Source organism: Ochlerotatus camptorhynchus, unplaced genomic scaffold, assembly GCF_037179485.1.
Source record: "Ochlerotatus camptorhynchus isolate MF236.1 unplaced genomic scaffold, CSIRO-AGI_Acam_v1.1 ptg000220l, whole genome shotgun sequence".
Classification (NCBI taxonomy): domain Eukaryota; kingdom Metazoa; phylum Arthropoda; class Insecta; order Diptera; family Culicidae; genus Ochlerotatus; species Ochlerotatus camptorhynchus.
Genome location: NW_027040710.1, coordinates 5,839,934 through 5,865,748, shown reverse-complemented (window position 1 = coordinate 5,865,748; position 25,815 = coordinate 5,839,934). Strand labels below are relative to the sequence as shown.

The window sequence follows — 25,815 nt, the reverse complement described above, 5'->3', positions numbered from 1 at the left end:
CACAAGAAAATTTTCAAGAATACATCATGTGAGTATTGTATAGCCGTTTCAAAAATTTTGAAACAAGTACACTCCCGATCATAAGTTTAAGGACACCCCCAAAAAAACATGACAAATTTGTTATGTTCATATCTCTGTCATGTTACGTCCAATTTTCGTTCTCTTTAGATCATTTGAAAGGTATTAAATGGAACTTTCCTCGTAGGCAAATTGTTCGATATAATTTTCAAAATTTTGTGTGCTAAAAGTTCACCCAAAGTTACAATATTTTTCAAAATTTACTCTGAAGAATCGTGACTGATTTTCTCAGAATTGGGTTGGCCAAATTTTGAAATAAAGGTAGTAGTAGAACACTTATGCTATACCATTCATACCATTCAAATAACCTTTGGAGATCGACAATTGAACGTAAAATGAGAGATCATTGAACAAAACATATTTGCATGGTTTTTTGGGGGTGTCCTTAAACTTATGATCGGTAGTGTATGTTTCATTTCGGAAACTCTAAAACAAAAACCTGAAACTTCTTTTGAACGAAAGCACTTAATGACTATAATAATTAGTCTAAATTGCAGCATTTTCTCCACACAAAAAAAGATACACAGTAAACTCTCCCTTACTCGATCTCTAACTCGACGGAAATCCAGGCTACTTCGACTTTTCCCATATTAATTCCAAAATGTACCTCCATAACTCAATATCCACCCTAACTGGATGGTTCCTTCAATATCAAGTTAAGGAGAGTTGACTGTGATTTTTTTTTTCGATCATTTTATACGAAACTTTAGCAGTAAATTTGATTAATGAGATTCAAAACGTTACCTATTTGTGATCTACGTGGTGAAAGTTATGAATTGTGATTTTATCTGAAGTTCTGTAAATTGAAACCTTCCTAAGTCGATGGTCCTTTGAATATCGAGTTAAGGAGAGATGAATATGTTTTAGAAGCTGATTGACTCAGCACTGGGGTTAACTGTCATAGTTTTCAATGAATTTGTGGATTATAATGATTTGTTCTAATATGAGGGGCTCGGTTACAGTGGCCATTTATGCCTATATTTTGAGTTCAATCCCCAGGCTCTTTCACATTGTGTTTTAGGGTCATATCATTTGTTCGTTGTGCTTTGCGTGACGGTTGCCGTCGTCGTCGCCGGGATTGAATAATTAGATAACATCTTCTTCTAGGGTTTTAACGCTTCTATAGCGAGAGTTTGGAGTGCTCCCACAATTATTATGAGTTCGTATATTGTGGGGCAACTTCAATGTAATTCCAATCCGAAAGATTTCCTCGTAATACCGTAATACCGTAATGCTTGGTAATACCGTGTTTTACTGACTAGGCCATCTGACAACAACTGTTGTGATATAAGGGGCTCGGTGGCCTAGTGCTGCCTGTTTTTGCTTACTTAGTGATCGTGGGTAGAATACTGGAGCGCTAGAGAAGAGTTATTCCCTTTACAATGGAAAGTGGATTGTAAAAAACAACATTTAACCCTTCCAAAGATGTTATTCAATCGGAATGACCTCTATCATTCGTTTTCCTCCTGAGATTTTATTTTGTAATGACAGTCGTGGACGGGACTGAACGGTGAGCTATTCGATCGTGAACTCAACATAAGGGGCTCATGGTGGCTACCGTTTTAGCATATTGAGCTGAAGAACATGCGTTTATTCCCAAGCTCCTTCATATCGTACTTAGAGTTGACGAAATCGCGATGCAAACAAACAATCACATTACTAACCATGATCTTGATCCTTCAACCTTTTTCTTTACCATATATACCCTTCCTACACAGTAAAAAAAATCTGATGTAATGATGAAAATAAAATGATATAATCACTAGACTGATGCAAAATTTGAAATTTTCGCTCCACAGTGCTCAAACGGTTCCAAATTGGGCCCTGATTATCCTCCCAAAATTTGAACTCATTTAGTGAGAAACTGACTTGGCACAAACCATTTGAAGTTTATATGGAAATTACTATGGAGAAACCATAATTTCGGTTCATATCTATATCAAAATTCACCAGTTCACTCTACTTTAGAAAATAATAACTGAGCTTGTTGAAAATTTTCTCAGCTATAACTTTGCACAAGACCAGTTTTCGATCAAATGTAAGGAACAAAAGTTATTAATGATTTAAGTCACTGATGTCTTATGATTATGCTCAATCAACTGTTCAGCAGGCAACATTGGTGTTTATGGCGCGTAGAATAGAGGACAAAAATCATGGCTACTATGTCATACTGCAGAATACAGTGTTGCCCACAATACAGTTGCTTGATCTTGCCATAAGCTTATCAATCTCTTAAACAATTAATAACTATTTAATTTGACGTTTGGCTGAAAAACAATTTTCTGCAAAGTTGTAGCTGATAAAAATTTCCATAAGAATAGCAATAGAATTTGTTAGTAGTAAAATATGTAAAAAGGCTAGAAGACAATGAACAAAAAGTTTTGTTTTCCCATAGTAATTTCCATATAAACTTCAAATGGTTTGTGCCAAGTCAGTGTCTTATCAAACGAGTTTTAACTTTCGGAGGCTAATCAGGACCCGATTTGAAACCATTTGAACAATGTGGAGGGAAAATTTAAAATTTTGCGTCAGTCTACGTGTAAACTTGTATTTCTTATGACAAAAACTTACAGCTTGCAAGAAATATTGCTTACAAAAAATTAAGGTTGCATACAATATTTGTAATATTTCATGCAATGTCTCATAGCTTTACATGATCTATAATGTAACCTTGTATGATATATGATGCTCTATTTATGTGCATCATAGGGAAAATGGCTCTAATGTTGGTCTATGGATCTAAGATTGGGCCCATCGCTAAAAATCTGCTATTTATCAATTTTATCTAGATGAACGCGTCATTGGGACGGTACTAATGGATATTTTTGTATGGGGCTAAATTAGGGGCATTTAGACCGACATTAGATTCATTTCCCCTATTGAATATAAATATACACTACTTTTTCGAACTGTGTATGATGGAGGAGGAGATGCAGATGTATTCTGAAGTTCTGAAAGTTCTGAGACATTTCATGCAATGTAGCAAATATTGTATACAAAAGCCGATTGTTGTAAACAACATTGTTTACCAGTTGCTCGGTTGCGTGAAATGAAATACAAATTTACGTGAATGAATGTTTACATCACAATTAAAATTCAGAATTTTTATCTGTGCACACGATCATATAAGGTTGGTTGATTTTCTTTATTTATTAGACTTTTAGGCTGGTTCATCTTTTCTCACATCATAAGTGATGGGTTGTGATATGAGGAGCTTGGTGGTCTTAGAGCGACCTTTTTTGTTTATTGGGCAGAAAATCATGGATTCGATCCTATGATCCTTCTCATTATAGAGTCGTTAATGTCGCATTGCATATCATTTCGAATCAGCGAATCGTTTAAAACCCTGCTGCAAAGCCAACCCTTATAGAGTAGATGTACCAGTTATGGCTATACGTTCCTATTATGGTATGTTATAATTGGTACACACCATAATAGGAACGTATAGCCATAACTGGTACATCTACCCTATCCAGTATCCCAGTGATTTCTAGTGGATGTGCAGAGTATTTTTTGGCTTGCACCAAAGCGAGTATCACGTCAACATACTCCCTCCAACCCTTTCTTTAAGTTAATGACCTTTGCGCAGGTTCTTTCATCGGCGGTGGCGGTGGCGTAGAATTTATTTGTGCCTCGTTGGTGGACCGTTGACTTGCAATGCATGCCAATCGATATGTATATTAGGTTCATGCAAAATTTGAAATTTTCGTTCCACAGTGCTTAAACGGTTCCAAATCGGGTCCTTATCATCCTCCCAAAATTTGAACTCATTTAGTAAGAGACTGACTTTGCACAAACCATTTGAATTTTATATGGAAATTACTATGAGAAAACCACCTTCAACTTACTATGAGAAAAAGGTACAAGTTTGTTGAAGATCACCTTTCGATCAATGTTAAGGATCAAAAGTTATTAATGATTCTAGTCACTGATGTTTTATGATTATGCTCAATCAACTGTTCAGCAGGCAACATTGGTGTGTCTGGCGCGTAAAATAGAGCACACAACTCATGGCTACTATGTCACACTGTAGAATACAGTGTTGCCTACAAAACAGCTGCTTGATCACGCCATAAGTTTATCAATCTCTTAAACAATTAATAACTATTTAAATTGGTGTTGAAAAACAATTGTAGCTGAGAAAAACTTCCATAAGAACCCAACAAACAATTTTAGCTGCAGACTAGCTTATACAGGGGAAAAAAAGGCTGTATAAACCAATTTTTGGCTGTATAAGCTAATCTGCAACTAAAATTGTTTGTTGGGAATAGCTATAGAACTTTTTAACAGTACAATATGGAAAAGGCTAGAAGACAATGAACAAAAAGCATGCTTTTCCTATAATAATTACCATATGAACTTCAAATGGTTTGTGCCTAGCTAGTTTCTTACAAAATCAGTTAAAATTTTATGAGGCTAATCAGGACCCGATTTGGAACCGTTTGTGCAGTGGGGAGCGAAAGTTTCAAATTTTGTACCAGTCTAATGTTCCCATTTCAGGGGAAAAAATCAACGCAACTGACAACAGCAGTATGATATTGAAGCTGCGGTTGTCAATTAGTCTGACGCCAAATGTAATTTTTTCTCTGAATTGGCAATATTGTTTGGCAAGCATTCCCCAAGATTTCCTAGACCAGACTGGGAATGCAACCCACTGCCACCGGCTTGGTTATACCGTGCATTTACTGACTAGGCTATCTGAACCTTGTTGTTAAAAATCAGTCATAAATTTATACAAAATCCGAGCAAAGATTCGTAACCATACAATTTGCTACACAAATTAAGATGAAAGAGAACAATGCAGCCCATCCCAGGCGCCGATGCACGCCACTGACAAATAGCATGCTGTCGAATTGTTCTCAAAGCGATACAGCGCAGAATCCATACCTCCAGAGAGCACAACTCAGAACGCTAGCAAAGGTGTGGGTGCGATTGAGGTTTTATTGACCTTGCCTGGGGTATGGTGATGATGCTAAATGCACTCCCAGGCATGTCGAGCACTCTAACCAGTAGTAGCGTGTTTTAACCAACGGCGCACAATTCTGATGATAATTAGTGGACTACCTTTTTTCTAGTTCTAGTTTGGATGCTTGTTAGACGCCAAAATTTTTTGTAGTGTTTTGGCGATCTTTTTGTCGTAGTGGTAGCAGTACAAAACATACCGGTGTGAGAGTGGTGGGCACTTAATTTATGGCGAAATTTCGTAATATTTTGACAGTGACCACCAGTGCCAGTGGTTTTGACTCTGACTGATTTTCGGTTGTTTCTGTACCTAGAAACCGTTTCTGTTCAGAATCATCGGGGTCAATGTTAAAAGTAAGTACCGAGAAATGGTCGATTTTGATCTTGTTTTGGTCGATTTTTATGGGGTCCACAAATGAGACCTTGGAAAATAGAAAGCTGTGGGTGTTTTTTAGCGAGATGAACTAATTTTATTTCATTAAATGTTATAAATGATGAGATTTTGGTACGCATTCTACAAGATTTTGAACAATCGAGAAAGATAAGATTTTCATTTTGTTCACGCGATACAGTCAACTCTACCTTGAAGGAAATCCAGGTTACATAAACATCCGTGACTCGACATCCTCCCAATTGCTATTTTCGAACTAGGGAGTTATACAGCTGTCTGAATAATGATGAATGATTGTTATGAATTAAAGGCTATCTTGATGACGTTTTCCGAGACAAAACTCCCTTGCTTGATCTCTCCCTAACTCAATATTTTCCCCAACTCGGTGGAAATCCAGGCAACTTCGACCACTTTTACCACACAAGTTTCCAAAATTTACCTTCGTAGCTCGATATCAAGCTAGAAAAAGTTGACTGTATAACATCTTACAAAGGCTCTAGTGCAAACACGGCATAACTCAATGATCACTTGAATATCCAGTTGTAGACAGTTGATTGTATAATGCGGGCATCACAAAATTTTTTCATAAAAAAAATATGATATTCATGTGACAAGTTTGACAATGGATCATTGAAGATGCTGAGGTTTTGACAGCACCGTACCGTACAGTATTTTACATTGGTTCGTCCGTATACAGTAGCGCCAAATGAAAGCTGTGGTGGGTTCAAAACTCAGCCATCTAAAATGATCCATTGTTAGAAATGATGAAGATTGGATCCTAGCTAATTTTCTATCCATCATGTGCCTTACTCAGTTTGGGGATTTCCACAGGTAATGTTTGATTTTTTCGATTTTTTTTTTCAGTGGAAATATGGCTTCGTTTTTCATAATCTTAAAGCCATGGTGAATCCAAAGTAAAAATATATGGGTCATTCCAGCTCAAGCGGGTACAAAATTTAAAAAAGTTGTGGCCTTTGTCACCGATTTGAACATAACTTGGCCAAAACGCTTATTTTGGCATTCTGAACAAACGATTTTTTTTATTTTGCTCTAAAGTGCATAGATCCTTCTGGGCTACAACCCTGTATTTTCGAGATTTTTAAAAATTTCAACTTTCAGAAGCAATTACTCCACAACCAAATAAGCTATTCGTGATCTTAGTACGGCAATTTGAAGATTTTTTAAGTAGATTCTTATAAATGTTCAAACATTTTGTTTTTGTTATAGTAACTACAGTAAACATACTGACTACCGGCAGGTGTCCAAATTAAAAATTTCAACTTTCAGAAGAGATTAATCCATAACCAAATAAGCTATTTGTGATCTTAGATCATCAATTTGAAGGTTTTTTTTTTAATGTAGATTCTTATAAATGTACAAACATTTTTTTTTATTATAGTAACTAAAGTAAACAGGCTGATTACCGGCAGGTATTAAAATTGTCAAAAAATTGCCTATTTTCACCATGGGTGGGATTTATTATTTCTTAATATTTTGGGCTCAAATTTTCACCACAATTTGGAAAACTATTGTACTTGATGTTTCTAATGGTAAATGAATTGGACAAATAGTTTTTGAGATATACCCTGATGAGAAGCTACGCACAGGAAACCCACAACTGAAATTTTATATACCTGCTAATCTATCTGATTTCATCGTACTTCACGTTTCTCATATATTGAGAATCCAACCCATAACATGTGAAAAATATCATAAAAATATTATTGTGCCATCAGCGTGAAGGAATTCAAGAAAAAATAAAAATATATTAAATAGAATTGATTTTTCACCATAAAAGCTCAAAACTACCTCTCACTCATCTGGGTATATCTCAAAACCTGTTATTCAAAATCATTTGCCCTTGAAAACATATCAAGTACAAGCGTTTTCCAAAGTGTGGTGAAAACTTGAGCTCAAAATATTAAGAAATAAAAAATCTCGCCCATCGTAAAAATAGGCCATTTTTTGACCATTTTAATACCTGCCGGTAATCAGCCTGTTTACTTTAGTTACTTTAATAAAAAAAATGTTTGTACATTTATAAGAATCTACATTAAAAAAAAAAACCTTCAAATTGATGATCTAAGAAAACAAATAGCTTACTTGGTTATGGATTAATCTCTTCTGAAAGTTGAAATTTTTAAAAATCTCGAAAATAAAGGGTTGTAGCCCAGAAGGATCTATGCACTTTTGAGCAAAATAAGAAAATCGTTTGTTCAGAATGCTAAAATAAGCGTTTTGGCCAAGTTTGGCTCAAATCGGTGTCTTCGACCACAGGTGGTGTACCCACTTGAGCTGGAATGACCCATATTTTTTATTTATTTTAGTGCTCTAAGTAGTCATCCACAACCACAGCCTGCTTTTAAAAAAGCATCCTACGATGTTTGTAGAACAAGAGCTGGCAATATATTTTCATAAAAGCAGCTCCTGAAACTTTGCTTAAGTGATTCTTATGAGCTAAAGATTGGGTCATGCAAATTATAAACCGGTGTTCTCCACTGCTTTTTAGATTTAAATTGAGATCCCTAACAATTTTGCTAAAATTGAACAAATTTGGTTGCGATTTGGATTTTTTGGTGAATTTTATAGTAATTATGGGAAAATGTATGGGTATCAGAAAGATAATAACAATGGTTAATAACTTCTGCCCTTCTGCATAGTTTGTCCTATCTAAGTAATTGTGGAAGTAATGAAGTAATGAAATTGGGTTGTTAGCGGAATGCTAAATAAAACAGCAAAAAAGGTTATCTTCCATTTAATTCCACTTAATTAATTTTGGTATCCATGACAGATACGTATTTCGACTACAATGTGCAGTCATCATCAGTGTCATTCCCACTAAAGAACTTATCAAAATCTAACCCCCTTAAGTACTCATCCCCTAGGTAAAAAAGTCAAGATCATAGGTATAAAAATGAAACTACAATGTGTTGAATCGGAACCTACCTAACTAATAAAAACCAAAGATTTAAGTAAGCTAAAGGAGAAAAATCTATCCAACTCTCTAATAAGGAAAATTCCCAAAGGCTTGGTAGCCATCATAATGAAGTAATGAAATTGGGTTGTTAGCGGAATGCTAAATAAAACAGCAAAAAAGGTTATCTTCCATTTAATTCCACTTAATTAATTTTGGTATCCATGACAGATACGTATTTCGACTACAATGTGCAGTCTTCATCAGTGTCATTCCCACTAAAGAACTTATCAAAATCTAACCCCCTTAAGTACTCATCCCCTAGGTAAAAAAGTCAAGATCATAGGTATAAAAATGAAACTACAATGTGTTGAATCGGAACCTACCTAACTAATAAAAACCAAAGATTTAAGTAAGCTAAAGGAGAAAAATCTATCCAACTCTCTAATAAGGAAAATTCCCAAAGGCTTGGTAGCCATCATAATGAAGTAATGAAATTGGGTTGTTAGCGGAATGCTAAATAAAACAGCAAAAAAGGTTATCTTCCATTTAATTCCACTTAATTAATTTTGGTATCCATGACAGATACGTATTTCGACTACAATGACGATGTTCCTTAATAAGTAAAAAAAATCTCCTTAAAATAGATCGGGTTGCTCCTTAAATGATTGATCAAAATACGTTAAAAATCTTAAAATGCTCAGTAAACATTTAAAGTACGCTCCCTAAAATAGAGAAAACTGTACATTAAGTATTTGAAAATGCTCCTTAGCATTCACCGCTTTGCACCATTTTGAAATGTAATTGTACCATATATCATCGGAAAAGCTGCTGTAGAAAGGTTAATAAGTACCATGAAATCAGCTGAAATGTTCAGTAAAAATGCACAAATGCACACAATGATTTACTGAACATTTCAACTGATTTCATGGTACTTATTAACCTTTCTACAGCAGCTTTTCCGATGATATATGGTACAATTACACTTCAAAATTGGTGCAAAGCGGTGCATACTAAGGAGCATTTTCAGATGCTTAATGTACAGTTTTCTCTATTTTAGGGAGCGTACTTTAAATATTTACTGAGCATTTTAAGATTTTTAACGTATTTTGATCAATCATTTAAGGAGCAACCCGATCTTTTTTAAGGAGATTTTTTTTACTTATTAAGGATAATTTCATTTGTTTTATTGAGCAAAAGTAGGGCTGCCCATTGTTAATGCTTGTTGAAAATATAGCAAAAATTTTGAGGATACCATAGATTTATTTTCGAAAAATAAGTATGAATTGAATAAGCAAGAGCACGGTCCAACATTAACCTCTAAAACGTCGAAATTTTTTCCAGATGGAAAAATTACGGATATATAAAAAAAAACTGCCCCCAAAATATAATTTAAAATGTTGAAAAGACAATATTGATGGAAATATTGTCGACCTTTCTCTTGTGTGGGGAGCACTTTAGAGAGTTCCAGGAATAAAAAAATGGTCCAAAAACACCAAAATTTATCCCTAAATCTGTAATTTTTTGTGATCGGGTTTATAAATCCTACCATATGCGTGATCATGCTTGCACCATTAAACACTGTGAAAACAAACAAAAAATCTGAAAATTTTCGGAGTGGAAAAAAATCAATTATTTAAAAGGGATATGTTTGTAAGAACTGCCGCAATAACTGTCTCAACACGCATCCAGAAATGGCAGCCCTAAGTATACACCTTTAGAATTGATAAAACGATCCATAAAATATTGAAAAACATTCTTTAAAAAAACATCCAAATGATCCATAAAACACCGCAGGAAATCTCATAAAAAGTGTGAGTGATCCTTTAAAAATATCAATATGATCCATATTTTATGTAAAATTTAGCAACACAATTGTAAAAATGTACCGCTAAATTTCTAAAGAATGAGCATTGAAATTGCACGAATTATCCATTAACATATTGCAAATGATCCATAAAACATTCAGCAATGAACCTTAAACTAATGAAAGTGATCCATAGAAAATCAAGATTGTGCACTTAAAAATATAGGCACGATACATAAATTAAACATATATTGTTCATGTTTTGGACACTATTTCAGGGGAAACATGTCAGAAGGGTATAACTCGAAATGTAAACAATGACTTTGAACGTTGATTTCTCTTGTATGACCACACACCCACGGAATCTGACTACACCAGCTCATAGAACAAATATTTCTCTGTCAGATGAATTAATTAGTTTGAGTGGGTGTGTTGTCAACCGTAAGAAACCGTCATTGTTTACGTTTCAAGTTAGACCCTTCTAACATGTTTCCCCTGTTTTTTTTTTTTAACTTTATCCACCAACCTTGAAAAATTTCCCCATACTGCGTAGCTATTCTGGTTTACTGTTCTGCCCGTTTTTTTTTTTTTGTCATAAGAGCGGAGCCATGGGCGAGCATCTAGAATAAGCATCTAAAAGAAGCTTCTAAAAATATTCCCTACACGCTAAGATGGACATACCTTAAAGTCGGTAAAGAATACCTTAATATCGGTAGAAATTACCGATAATCGAAGAAAGAGCACATACCTAAATTATCGGTAATCATGGATTACCAATAATTAACGTTTAATATAACCTAATTTATAGTAAAAAATAGCCTATTTAAAGTAAAAAGTAACGATTTTTATCGGTAAAAAATACCGATAACTTTTTACCGATAATTTTAGGTAATCGTAGCTAAGAGTGATAGGATGCTTCTTAAAATTCCGAACACGATGCAACCGGTAAAATGTGTAACGAAAAATTGGTAATGTTTGCAAAATCATTTCTCAGCAATTTATCAATAGATTTTAAAGCTATTCATAACGAATAAATTTTTAAAATCTTTAGTTTGAAGTGATGCCCATAGATTTGAAATTCGTCAATAAATAGTTGAGATATAATTTTTCAAACATTACAAGTTTGCCGTTACACATTGGACCCGAGGCATCGTGTTCAAAGTGTTAAAAAGATTATTATATAAGCTTTTTTTTAAGCTTACCCGTCGCTGCCCATTTCTAACTCAAAAAACACGGGTATGTCAGTAAATCTAATTAACTACGTAGTAATAGAACATCTTTTCAAGGTTTATGGAACAAAAACTAAAAGTTAGTGTCCAAAACATGAAAAGTATATGTCTAATTTATGGATCATGCCTATATTTTTAAGAAAGCAAGCTTGATTTTCTATGGATCACTTTCATTAGTTTAAGGTCCATTAGTGAATGTTTTATGGGTCATTTGCAATATGTGTATGGGTAATTCTTACAATTTCAATGCTCATTCATTCGATATTAAGCGGTACATTTTTACAATTTTATTGCTAAATTTTACTGAAAATATGGATCATATTCATATTTTTATGGATTATTCACAAATTTTAAGGGATTTTCACTGAGGTTTTATGGATCATTTGGGTGTTTTTTAAGGAGCGTTTTTAAATTGGTTATGGATAATTTATTGTTTTTTTTTTTATAATCAAAAGCATGTTTGCCTCCAGAAATATCGACAATTTCTGATAATATAGCCCGGATCCTTATCTCCCCAGGCGCTGGTCAATGTTTGTCTGAGGCTTACTGTACTGGAGTGGCGTTTGGCACAGAACATGGCCTTCATGACGCACCACACTGAATAATCCAAGGGGTTTAGATCGGGGCTGGATGGTGGCCACATATCTTTCAGTCAGAGCAGCAGAGCAGTAAATGTAACATAGCTATTAGGAGTTCACTTGGTTATGATGACAATGTACTTCGTATGTATGGTGTTCAAACTTTTGTTTGCTTGTGGTCATTTTTAAAACGTGTTTTAGTGACTATTTATGACACATAACTTTACAGCACTATTTAAGTAAAACAACTGGTCAATGTTATGTAACTTTACTCCAGGAGGTTGAGAAACATGTTCTAGACATCATTTTCTGTATATTCAAGATATTTGCATCAATAAACATTTGATAATTTTGGTCCAATATCACAACCTAGGTCCAATGTCACCCCGTCTTAGATTCAAAACGACCGAGTTAAGTACAAATGTGAATGATTTCCCTGCCCATAACAAGCAATTTTGCAAAGTTTTATGCTTATCAAAGGAGATGGAGTATGAATTTCAATTGTTATTCTACTTGGAACAAACAGAAACTCATTCCAATGTCATATACAGTCAACTCTCAGTTGCTCGATTTTCTAACTAAGAATATTCTCCTTAACTTGATCCCATTCAAAATTTGTTAATTTGCCTCCATAATACTGGCCCACAAAAATAAAAGTTCTAATTTTCCACCAGCCAACCCCTTGATTTCTTCCTTTAGGTGAGAAAACCATTATCCGAAAGTTTCACCTTATTTGGTTCTAAGATGAGCTGGCGCTTTTAGTTTGTATTTTGTATGGGGAATTTGAATAAAATCTATCGATCATAAAAAAGTTTCCTTATTCTCGATTTGATTCAAATTTTCAAAAATTGTAGTTCAGTTAATGAATAAAAACTTTGCAGAAGATTGCATCATGAATCCAGTTAGCTTTATTGAGATATTCGCTTATGAATGTATATGAACATTTTAGATATGAAAATTTCAACCAAATCTCCTATATGAACATTAAACCAAAAGCGCCAGCCCGTGTTACGTCAAAAAAAAGCTGAAACATTCAGATAGTGGTTATCGCACCAAAAAAACGAGCCTGGATGTTGGCCTGTGGAAACTATGATCTTTTAATTTTAGTGGTAATCTAGTTGATAAGCTGCCTGTATTTTGATGCAATACACGAGCAGAATGCACAGAATTAATATCTCTATAATACTAACTTGAATTGTGACACTGTCTTGAGCAAATTTGTTCCTTATAGTTTAAGCTACGTGTGCTGAAATTTTGAGATTATTCGAGTTTGCTGAACCAATTCTATGCCCGAAAGAGTTAAAGGATATTATCAGTGCTGTGCATTATCATAACGGTTATTGTACCTTGACGGTCATCATCGCATAACCGTCACATCTCAGAAATGACGGTCAACTAGCATATCACTTGGAAACACCTCTACCTCACTAGACCGTCTTCGTAAAAGCCATCCATGACAGTTAGATTAAATGACAAGGAGAGAGTAGCAAAATCATTCACTCACTGATCATCTCTGTTGGGCATTTATAAGTGGGAAGTGAGAATAATGCTCCCTCATTTTCTTGTTCTTGCTAAAAGTAGTTGAGTTCAGATCATACGAAACATTTTGAAGAAAATGTTGGATTTTCATTTTTCTTGCAATAAATAAATATGTGGGTGCTATTACGTTACAATGTCGAAAAATATCCGTTTATCTTCAAAAATTCCATTTCTTAACATGCAAATTAAAGCCACTTTCACTTTTTTTTATGATCCCTCGTCAATATCAATTCTCTTTTACGTACGCGTCACAATTGACAAGCTTACGAGAATTTTACTGTCAAAACAAATATCTTTTCAACGTTATTACGTTTCATGCGAAAAGTGAAACGAAAAATCTTAAATTTTTGAATTGCTCCGAAAAATTGCAAGGACCATCATGGAACCAACAGGTGGAACTTCGACAAATCAGTGCGAAACCGAACTTTTTGAAAGTGTAAACATCAACCTGAGCTGGGTTTTAAAAGCAAACGATCAAACTGACGTTTTTTTCCAAAAACAAGCAGATCCAATCTTGATACCCAATCCAGGTTGGAACTGAATAATAAACGAATTTGCTATTGATTTTAGCGAAGATATATTGAAATACATTGCGTTTCCTTACGGACTTCAAAGTAACGATTTGAAGTTTTCTTTGTTGCTGGATACCAATGGTTGCTTTGATTCCTAGCCACAATTCCAATATTTAGAGGTGAATTCCTATTTACGCAAGGATTTGTTTTGCTTTTTACGGATCCCTTGATACTTGGGCTTCGGTAATGTGGATACGATATGCGGTCAGCATCCTTATTCTTGGAGCTCAAGCGTCACGGTATCCGAAAAAATGAATAGCTACAACATCTCTATCCATGAATAAGCATTCGTGACTGCATGTAGTACGTGTTCATGCAGATATGAATTCTCACAATAATAATTACTGGCTATGATACGATTGTATAACGCAGGATAAGACTTTTTCCTTGATACATCACAGATATCGCCTCATCCGTGATTTTGGAAGGGGAATGACCGTCATAACCGTATTTTGCTCGAAATGAGATGACGGTCAATTTATATGTCTATTTATTTTTCCTCGGTGATATGATGGTAACACATGGCAAATGTTAGTGATATTGCGAATGAGTGAGAAAAGCAAAACAACGATATCTCACGGTTGTTGTGTCATACTGGTGAGAAGTTTTACGGAGAGAGGGTTCTCAGTTGCTTTGATTGTTAACCGTAGGAATCTCTTTACAGTACCGTGATGCAACTCAGCACTGGATATTATTTCTCCATACATTTCAACCAATATCCCAAATAATAAACTTTAAATCTAAAGCGCCAGCTCTTATTACATCCGAATGAGCTAAGTGGTTTTCTCACCTTATGGCACAAATATAGTGGTTGACCCGTAGAAAAAAAATATTAAAAAATTTCCCCATATAAATGTGGGCCAGTCTACTGTACTAGGTATTAATCAACAAGTTTGGTTGTAAGATTTATTTTGTGTTCAAATATGATTCTATCCGTAATAGCAAAATCAGTTCAACAGAACCGTAGTGTGAAGAACGGCTTCGTAGGGTAGAGAACCGTAAGGTGGAGAAGCTCATAAAAAATTCTAAACTTTTGGTATATTGAAAACCATGGACATTTGAAAATTGACAAAAATCGTTGAACTTTCGGTAAAATGTTTGAACTTTGGACAAATATTGATTCCTGTGTGTTACATTAAAAAGCGTATTACCGTAAGTTCATGTTCTACGCTTTTTGTAAATTTTCAAGAGCCCATAGTTTTCAATATTGCAAAAATTTGCATTTTTCATAAGCTCTTTTAAAAAATGAACAAAGGAATTTTGAGATATTTAATTATTGAAAACGTTTTTTTTTTTTATTTTTGCTCAAAATCACAAAAAATATAACCGTGTATATTTTCCACTCAATTTTTCTCTACAACTTAGTGTCAGACGTCATTCCGCTAAAAAGTGGTGTTTTCGCGCGGCAATTTAAAAATACAAGATCCAAAATGGCTGACTTTTAGCAAAAATGTGAATGATTGTCCATAACTAACAATTTTGCAAAGTTTCAAGCAAATCGAATAAGGTCAATTTTTATCTATTCGTCATTTGGCGTGGAAATGCTCAATTGCAATTGGGGGAGAGAGGTTTGTAAAGTCCAAAAAAACTGATTACGTAAATACTGAATGAGCCCAAGTACCTCATCCACCAATAAATCTCACATACCGCCATGATTCATATGCATAGAAATGATCTAGTTTCTTCACCCTTGACTCATGTCAACAACAATCTGATAGCACATTTTATGGCTACCGATGTCACCGGCTACCGATGGCAAGGTTTCTGAAACTATACGTATTATCAAACAATAAACAAACATTAGCTTGTTGATTATGTTTGGATTTTATTATCGGCTCCCTCCTGCCCTGCAATATCTCAGAGACAATAGAGCACGGCCACTCACAGCAGCCAGATGATATTGATCACATTCGAGCTGGTTTTACCACCACAGCCAGCCTGTAGATAAAAGCGATTTTTGTTGTCGCTCACCGTCGCGTTTTTACGACTGAATTCGGAATGTGCAGTAAAACACCGCGGTTAGAACAAAGATGCCGAACATCATCATCATCATCGGTGTGCATGAACTCTCTGCGCGGTGGTGTCATCCCCAGGGCACACTAATGCCCGGTTTACACTAGTGCTGATTCAAAAATTCAAGCTGAACAATACATTAAGGCCTAAGTAACATTGACAGATTCTCTTCGTCAACTTTCTCTTTGCATCCTCACGGCTGTGTTAAGATATTCCCAGCTAAGTTCAACATACATATCGATGAAACAAGCTATTATCTAGCATTTTATACGATAAGTCACGGTTCAGTACCCTAGTTATTAACGAAAGTCGATGAAAGAATCGATCAATGTTACTTTGGACCTAATGTATTGTTCAGCATGATCTAAACAGTTTTTCGCAGCTGATTAATATTGACGAATCAATTTATGGCACAAAATAGGCCGGTTTACAAAACATTATTTCAAAAACTTTTATAGCTCATCAAAAACATCTATTCACAAATGACGGAGTTACGATAGTTTTGCTGCTGCTCATGGCAAGTCCGTCCCATAGCACAAACCAGCAAGCCGAGAAAAACGCATTTTAAATTTTTTTGGTAACATTGCTTCTTATGCGATGGGACAACCTGTGTAGCTGTTTATCCAAACTTTTTCAGAACCAAGTTGTTGAGTTCATCCAGTATTATTAAAATATGGGTGATTAGCTACTATTTTCATTGGAAAACTCAGTTTTGAGAAAAACGCAAATGGGTCCAACTTGCGATGAGTGGTACCCTAATAAACAAATACCATAAACGAACAATAACCCAAATAGTTGAACTTTTCCACAAATGGTTTGGATGATACCCCAAACACGTCGTTAAGCAAAATAACCATAACAAATTTATTAGGGTAGTGTAGCACTTTTCAGTATTTGATGCCAGGGGGTTTGAGAGTTAATCAGCAGCATGAACCAGCACTAGTGTAAACCGGGCATAAATGCGTTAAAGAACAATGAACGGCGATGTTGAGCGCTATGGGGAAATGAGTAGAGGTCAAATTCTCTGTATTGACATGCAAATCGGACGAGTTTTGTTTCAAGTATTTTGACAAAGATGCCGTTGATGGTGTTGTTGTTGTTTTTTGTTGATTTTGGAGTATTCGGGCTTCATTTCATGCTCAATTCATTCAGAAATCGAGACCGCTCTCATAAGCTCGCACATTTGTTCTGGTTGGATTGGAGCAGTTTGCTATGCTGAGCTGTAAAATGCTGATTCATTGGCCAAGCTCGATTAAAACGTAATTTTTGACAATGCGGAAATTTAAAGACTAAAGCTGCTAATTTTGATGAATGAACTTATGATGAATGGCATGATGAATAGAGAGGGTAAACGTCCCCTAGCGAGTCAATGCTAATTCCGGATAGAATATAATACAAATCAGTACTATCCTGGAGGAGATAGATTCGAATCCTGATCCAGTCCAAAAAGTCGAGGATTAGAAATTCGCTCGACTTTCATGGGTATAGAGCATCTTTGTGCTTGGCATACAAATGCAAACATGTTAGAGGCTCATAAGTTATACAACACCAAATTAACCATTCGCAATCGTGAGCAACATGCTAACAAATGAGTTCAAGAACATGATCCCAACTTACCCCAGTGCACAGTTCAAATCAAGATTCCTCTGTTTATAAGATTGCTACGCTTCCGTTACATTTTCCTGTGATGATTTTTTTTTTGTAAAAATATTCATTTTAATTAACTACCAAACAAATGATCCCACTTAATTAGCACAGCTCCTTTCTCTACTCCTCCAGACTGAGATTCTAATCGCAACACACAAAACTCACAAGGCCACGCCCGTTAGATCCGGTACCCACCTCCGGCTGTCATCGCTTCCACCGAGAGTGTGGAGCGAGCGTGTCGATTGCCATCAACGTCATGCGCGAGTGTAATGAAGCAAATTTATGATCGGATTAATCTACTACCATTGCTGTTGCTGTGATGACAGCAGACCCGTCCAACGATGCAACATCAGACCCCATTGGACTTCCCGTTTTACCTAGGATGACACCGCTTGGTCGCGTGGTAGGGAGCTGATTGGTATAATAACTACGCATTCCCGGTTGTTCTTCAGTTTCAGGAGTGGGAAGATTCGCAACTGCCTACACAAGCCACAAAAGGGTGATCATGTGCTGTTTGTGAAACTTCCACATATTCGAAAACAGTTGTGTGTGACCGGTAGATTGGAGATTGTGAAATTTTCTACCCCAACTAATTACACCGCCCAAGTTCATCAACCCAATCTTGCGAAAACTGAAGATAATAACACCCAATCTAACGTGATAATACTCCTAACGGGTGTAAAACGCCAGGCCCCGGGACAAATGGACCTAGGGAAGACGTAACAGTGACCGCTAGAAATTCGCCAAAAACTAGTCGCGCTTTCTCTCCGTGCCCAATTACGGTGCTGGCGCGAATTTCGGAAATTCGTCGCTAGTTAATGGTTTTAAGTTTTGTGTTTTGTGGGCCTGACCTTTTCCGCCGCCGCGCGTGGTTCGGTGTGAGATAAAAGAAAGGTTGTGTCTACCGGGCCGGACGGCAGTGAAACGGTTTCAAGTGCTTGGAATTCCGCCCCAAAAGCTGCCGGGATGGAACACGGGTGCGCGAAATAAAGGGAACATAAAGATACAAGATCGCGAAATCAGTCGCAAACAGCCACAGAGTGTGCCACCACAACAAAATGGTCAAAAAATCGGGACAAAGGAAATAATTAACATTTTTTTGAATTTTATTTAGGGAAAACGAGAACACTGAGTGAAAATCAAGACACATACAAAGTGAGACGCAAAATCACCGCGCTGTGAAGTAGTGAATTTTAATCAACAAGCAAACGGCAGTGAGAGTGGAGGGCTGTCTTTAAATTTTTGCACACACAAAAAAAAAACAAGTGGAAAATGGAGATTCCGAGGCGGAGAAGCTGGCACATGCTTAGCATAGGCTTGGTTCTTCTTGTGATCTCAACTATCGGTGGCTCCATACAGATAGACAACCGACTGGTTCAACCGCAGCATGGTAAGTACATGAGAAAGTTGTAATTAGTAATCATTTGTGTAATAACCGGTACATAAGCTATATAAGAGCAATACGATTTCATTTCCGATTGTAGTTGACACAGTTTCAGACTGAAGATGGCATTTTAAGCATTTCCTTTTTGATATTGTCCATATGGTTAAAGGCGAACAAAAAAACACAAATGTAAGCTAAATGATGCAAATCCCTATCTCCTCTGGTTGATTCGTTGAATAACGCAGAGGAACAGAAATGACATTTTCGAATACCGCAGTGATTGAATAATGTGTCTTGTTTTTTTTTTTTTTTGAAAGTTGTAAATGCGATCTATTAAAATGGCCAGATTAGAGATGAACTAGCCTTCGGCTAAAAATCTCTATAATAAAGATTTAAAAAAATGGCCAGGTTCCAAATGTATTTAAGGGGCTGCCCATAACCTACATAAACATATTATTAGAGGATTCAAACCCTCTCTGTTGGTGTTAACGATAACCCACTTTGTTTGCGATAGTTTGACATAAACACATAAGATAGATCAAACGTTTGTCAAAAGCAATTAATGTTATAATTGGCATCTAAAATATTTTTGACAACCTATTTGCTAATGATGTCTTACCACAACCAATTGTCCAACTGTCATATTCACAAATACCATTAAAGTTAAATAATCAAGCCATAGACATTTTTCTCAAACATAGTGAGTTGAGTGTTCAAGCATGGATTTAGGAGGATGTAATACAATGACAATGCAATGGTAGTGACCAGGGGTACGACGAGGCTTGGTAGTCCTGTGGTTACCCGTTTCTGCTTACTGAGCTGAAGGTCACGAGTTCAATCCCAGGCCCGTCCCCTTTCCTTGCAATTTTTCACTTTGCCTTATTTCTATCCCCACTAGAAAATGAAAACGAATTCTGCTTTAATCTACCCAACCCATCATCGTATCACTTACCACAGTTGAATCCTGATCTAAAAATAACCCACCTCACTAACACAACTATCCTCCCCGTGAAAGCCTTGGAAATGCAGAGGGGTGTATTTAGGTCTCTAGTAACAACGAACGTCGAACTAATCATCCTTCCCTCCTCAAAAGACCGTGAGGACGTGGATGGCGCTGTGATTGATCTATTATAAAGATTGAATTAGTGTGCTTGTCAGGGTTGAAACAGCCTGTTTTTATTCGTTCTCTCATGCTCTACCGTCTTCTTTCTTACACAACACAAACGGTAGAACAATATTCGAGCAAAAAGAAAATTATTACATGCTAATTCCTCAATTTGGTGTAAATTAAACCATTTCTGATCAGAATTGTTTTACTAGGACATCGTTGCTCACTATTTTCAGAATTCACACAAGCACAACATCAGCAGCTTTTATTATGAGAAAAACTAAAATACATGCATTCGTGACGGTCTTCGCGACAGTGTCGTATGACAGAGCCTGTCATATGACATTTCAGTTTGGTACTGTAATTTGATAGCTTGTTTTGCAAGTGTCGGAAGCAAATGCAGTCGATTATCACAGAAAATGTGTCGACTACGGTGACCGCTTACAAGACTGGTGTTTGTACCTTGAATATGGAAAGCTAATCCCATGAACCATTTACGTGGATCTCTGTACAAGTGCATTAGTTCTGATCAATCACGGAGGAGCGACTAAAAAAAGCCATAGACATTTTTTTCTCAAAAATAGTTAGTTGTGTGTCCAAGCATGGATTTAGGAGAATGTAATACAATGACAATGCAATGTAGTGACCAGGGGTTGAAACAGTAGACATTTTTTACTACACTCGCTTTGCTGTCATGCGTGATAGTCTGCTTGTATGCACACACTCACTCTACCGTCGTCTTTCTCACACAAACAACGGTAGAAAAACATTCGAGCAAAAAGAAAAATATCAAATAACTATCATATGACACTGTTTCACTATTTCGTTCTAATTCCTCAATTTAAAGTAAATTAAACCATTTCTAATCAGAAATTGTACAATTAGAATATCACTGCTTGCTTTTTTCAGAATTCACACAAGTGCAACATTAGCAGCTCTTATTATGAGAAAAACTAAAATACGTAAATACGTGACGGTATTCGACGACAATGTCGTATGGAAGGAATCCCATATGCAGGCATGGGAAATCATTTACATTCATTTCGTGCATTCATTTAAATTCATTTGCCTCTAACTTTTTGCGTAAATGAATTTCGTAAAATGATGTACAAATCTTTTGTAGGTTTTGATATTAGCAACAACTTTTGTCAGAAACTAAAATCTGTATCTCTTATGCATGATGAACCAGAGCGAATAGAACCAGCTAAATTACATTCACTGAAAAATAGTAACAAGTTGCGCCAGCTCTAGTTCGTCATGCGTAAGAGGTACAGATTTGAGTTCTTGGCAAAATGTTTAGTTAATATTAAACTCTACAAAAGCTACAAACATCATTTTACGGAATTCTGTTGATGGCAAAAGTTAGAAGCAAATGAATGTAAATGAATGCACGAAATGAATGTAAATGATTTGCCATGCCTGACCATATGACATTTCAGTTTGGTACTGTACTTTGATAGCTTGTTTTGCAAATGTCGGAAGCAAAGGCAGTCGATTATCACAGAACATGCGTCGTCTACTAACCGCTTACACCACTGGCAGTGACTCCCAACTTCATCAATGAGTTTTAACGATAATTCCATGTTCAGACTAGGGAGTTGTAATGTGGGTATTTTCGAAATTTGAAATAAAATCTGCACCAAATCCACACGAACTTTAAGGGGTGAAATACAAGTAACACGTCAAAAACTCGACAATTTTCGGAATTTTTTTGTGAGCAAATGAAACAACGCAAACGTTTGGGGTTTTTTGCATTAAATTGCTTAAATATTCTTCTAAATTAGAGATTTTTTTCATTGGTGTGTGACCTCTGTGGCTCCTTGGGGTCACATCGGAAGGAGGTCACCTCCGGTGGAGATTGGTAATTAGCGGGCGTTTTGGAGACCTGAAAAATGGACAAAACTTACCTTTATCAATTGGACCTTATTTATAAAAGATTTGTGTTCTATGTAAACTTCTAAAACCCAAAAAAACGGTTTAAAAATTTAGAAAAAAAATATCTAATAAAAAAGTTGATTTTTCACTGTTTTTTCCACTTTAGGCAGACCTGAAAATTATTTATTGTTATTTTTTCATGATATGAGTGGTTCACATAGAGTAAAAATCTGTTTCCTTTAAGATGCGCCAGGTTTAAAGTCATTTGGACGAGAACTTTTTGAGTTCACTGTCCCGCCAATATGGAAAACACCGTTTCGAGAAAAACGCGTTTAAAGCTCTGGGTTGTGTAAAAACATGATTTCTGGAACTTACGGTTAATCGGCGATACCGGGGCCATAAATCACTCCTTCCTTGTGCTCGAAGCATTTAAAAAAAATTAAAGTAAAATATAAAAAATCGTGAAAAAAAAATTTTTTACTTGTATTTCCCCCCTTAAATCAAAATCGCATTAGTGCATCGAAATTTGACCTGAACCCAGGTCCAGACGAAAGTATACAATAACCTAAGATCAGTGCCAGATTTAGGATCCTGGGATCCCGGGGCTGCTATCCTTAGCAGCCATATTATCTGCTTTCGAAGATTTTATTTCAAATGGGCTTCCTACCATCTTGCTATGAAAAAATGACTCAGAACATCCCGGTGGCGCCGACTGGGATTGAACCCAGGCTTGCTGGGGTGAGAGGTAATCACGCTTACCACTACACCATCGGCGCCGCAACGCCGCTACCGCTGCCTTAACATGAAAATTACATTTTTCGTTGAACTAATTTTCAATGAATCTATTTTTTTTAAATGTGGTAAAATGTTTCCAATGTTAAAAATTAATAATTTTCTGTGATATAACCAGTGATAAAAATTTAAAAATATATATTTTTTTTTGCATAATATCTGTTGAACATACATTTTGTGCGAGGATTTAGAGGACCCAAATTTAATTAGAATATCTTATAGAAAGTCATTCGACAGCCATTTCACCCGATATCTATATTTTCCAATTAGAGATTTCAAAAATATCCAAACAGTAATTAATACACTTATTGTAATAAATAATCACGCGGTACGATAGCATCATCATAGCCTATTGGTTTTTATACCATAAGTTTGAAAATTTTTTAATGCGAGAATTATTCAATACTTACGTTTTAAGTTATCAATTTGCTACCATTACGGTACTCAATTAAAGTATCGGTTCATTGCAAAAATCCTTCAAAACGTTATGTAATACAATTCGGAATATGTCTCAACTAAGAAACAGGCAAATCAAGAAGACTTTAGCATACAAAAATGTCAGAGAAAAAATCGTTCTGATGAATAATCAAGATTGTAAAAATTGTCTGGGGTCGGGTCAGTTAACAAAATGAAAGCAAATCGATATTAAAGTTTGCAGTTCCTATCATAATGAAAACTCATTTTGATTTCAATTTTCGCGACAGAAGTCTGATATCATATTGTGCTTTCATTATGCAGTCAAGACTTTTTAATTCAAAGCATCTTAACTTGAAGTTCTGCTGTTAATTTCTTGTTTAAAATTTGATTTAAGTTCATCTGTCGTTGAACTAACGATTATTGTTTATTTGTTTTGTTTAACACATGTTAGGTCATTCGTGACTAGCCCGAGGTGACATTTGAGCTCAAATCTTTTAGCGTGAGAAGCATGGATGCTAACCATTTACGACAGGCCCGTATTCAGTCAAACATTATGAATGCAAAATCAGTAATCAAATTGATTTCATTGAAAGCAGAATTAGTTTTCCGTTTGATTCAACAGTGTAAAATTTTGATCTCATTTTTGCTGTGTTAACCGTTAAGTCAACCAAAAAGAGATCAAATGGAGTATTCAAAATAAGTTACATCATAACAGCAAATTATGATTTCAATTTGATCTCTAACTTTGCTCGGGTATTCACCCCAAGATAACAGACAAAGGGTTAATTACTGTAGCGTATCTAGTTGTCGTAGCAAGAAACTGTTGACAGCGTTTCGGAAGGATTATTCATTCAGTGGTGAAAATTTCATCAGAATTTATACACACGTTTAAAAGTTATTCTGCGCACTCACGTTGAAACCCCAACGTGGTCAGGAGGAATCGCAAAGGTTCTCAAATTTCCAAAATCGACTGTAAATATCGTGCTTAAACGTTACCGGGAAAAACTAACGTTGGATCGCACAAAACAAAACAAACGTAGAAGTGGAACATATGACCGGAAATTACGAGCGAAGATCATTAGGACAGTCCAAGAATCCTGGGATCTCCGAACGTGATTTGGCGAAAAGTAGCAGTACAGTTCAGCGAATCTGTGTGCGAGAAAGTTTTCGATCGTACCATGCCAGCAATCATCCCAAGAGGACGCTGAAACAAAACCTGGTTGCCAAAAACCGTGCAAGGAAGCTGTACGAGCAAGTTCTGATCAAGTATAAGTATAACGAATTTGCACGGAATTTTCGGATCTTGCGGAGGACGGTCCGATGGCCATCTGGGTCCATGTTTATGTCACGATCCCTAATTCATTCTAATATCGCAGTTCCTATCGTTTTCAAGAAAACCACGGAGCTCTATGATCAGTTTCGTGAATTTTCCACTTTCACGGATGTTCCGGATTCTTCGAATGACGGTCCCATACCCATCAAGGTCCATGCTTATGTCACGACCCCAAATTCATTCTATCATCTCAGTTCTTAGTGTTTTTTTTCAAAAACTGCGGAGCTCTAGAATCATTTTCATTGATTGACTACTTTCACGGATGTTCCGGATCCTCCGCAGGACGGTCTTATGGACATCCAGGTTCATGTTTATGTCACAAGCCCAAATTCTTTCTATCATCACAGTTCCTAATGTTTATAAAAAAAACGCAGAGCTCTAGGATCAGGATCGTGGATTTACCACTTTCAAGGATGTTCCGGATCTTCCGCTGGACGGTCCGATAGTCATCTTGGTCCATGACCCAAATTAATTCTTATATCACAGATCATAATGTTAAAAAAAACGCGTAGCTCTAGGATCAGTTTCAATGATTGATCACTTTTACGGATGTTCCGGATCAACCGGAAGACGGTCCTATGGACATCCAGGTTCATGTTTATGTAACAAGCCCAACTTATTTCTATCATCACAGTTCCTAATGTTTATAAAAAAAAACGCGGAGCTCTAGGATCAGGATCGTGGATTTACTACTTTTACGGATGTTCCGGATCTTCCGGAGGACGGTCCCATGCCATCTGGGTCCATGACCTAAATTCATTCTTATATCACAGATCCTAATGATAAAAAACACGGAGCTCTAGTATCAGTTTCATGGATGGTCCACTTTTACGGATGTTCCGGATCTTCCGGAGGACGGTCCCATGGCTATCCAGGTACATGTTTATGTCACGACCCCAAATATTTGTTTATATCACTGTTCCTAATGTTTTCAAAAAAACCGCAGAGCTCTAGGATCAGGATCATGGATTGACCATTTTTACGGATGTTCCGGATTTTTCGAGGACCGTTCCGTTGTCTCCAGGATCCATTTATAGGAACCATGACTGTATTCTGGCTAATTGTGAACATTTGTGCCCATTAATCTAAATTACAGATCTTGCGCCACTTGCAAAACCCTACAAACACACCTTTAAAAAAACGTGTAACAACTCTTTTCGCTTTTTAAAAAAGTAC

The 25,815-nt window shown here is 36.1% G+C and overlaps 1 protein-coding gene across 1 annotated transcript in view; it reads left to right on the top strand.

Moving 5' to 3' along the window:
* Positions 1–18,985: 18,985 nt before the first annotated feature.
* Positions 18,986–25,815, top strand: part of LOC135703711 (uncharacterized) — a 70,954-nt gene continuing 64,124 nt past the window's right edge. The window contains exon 1 of the mRNA XM_065224995.1: positions 18,986–19,120. Coding sequence (XP_065081067.1) covers positions 19,003–19,120 — 118 coding nt within the window. The 5' untranslated portion in view covers positions 18,986–19,002. The remainder of the gene's footprint in view (positions 19,121–25,815) is intronic.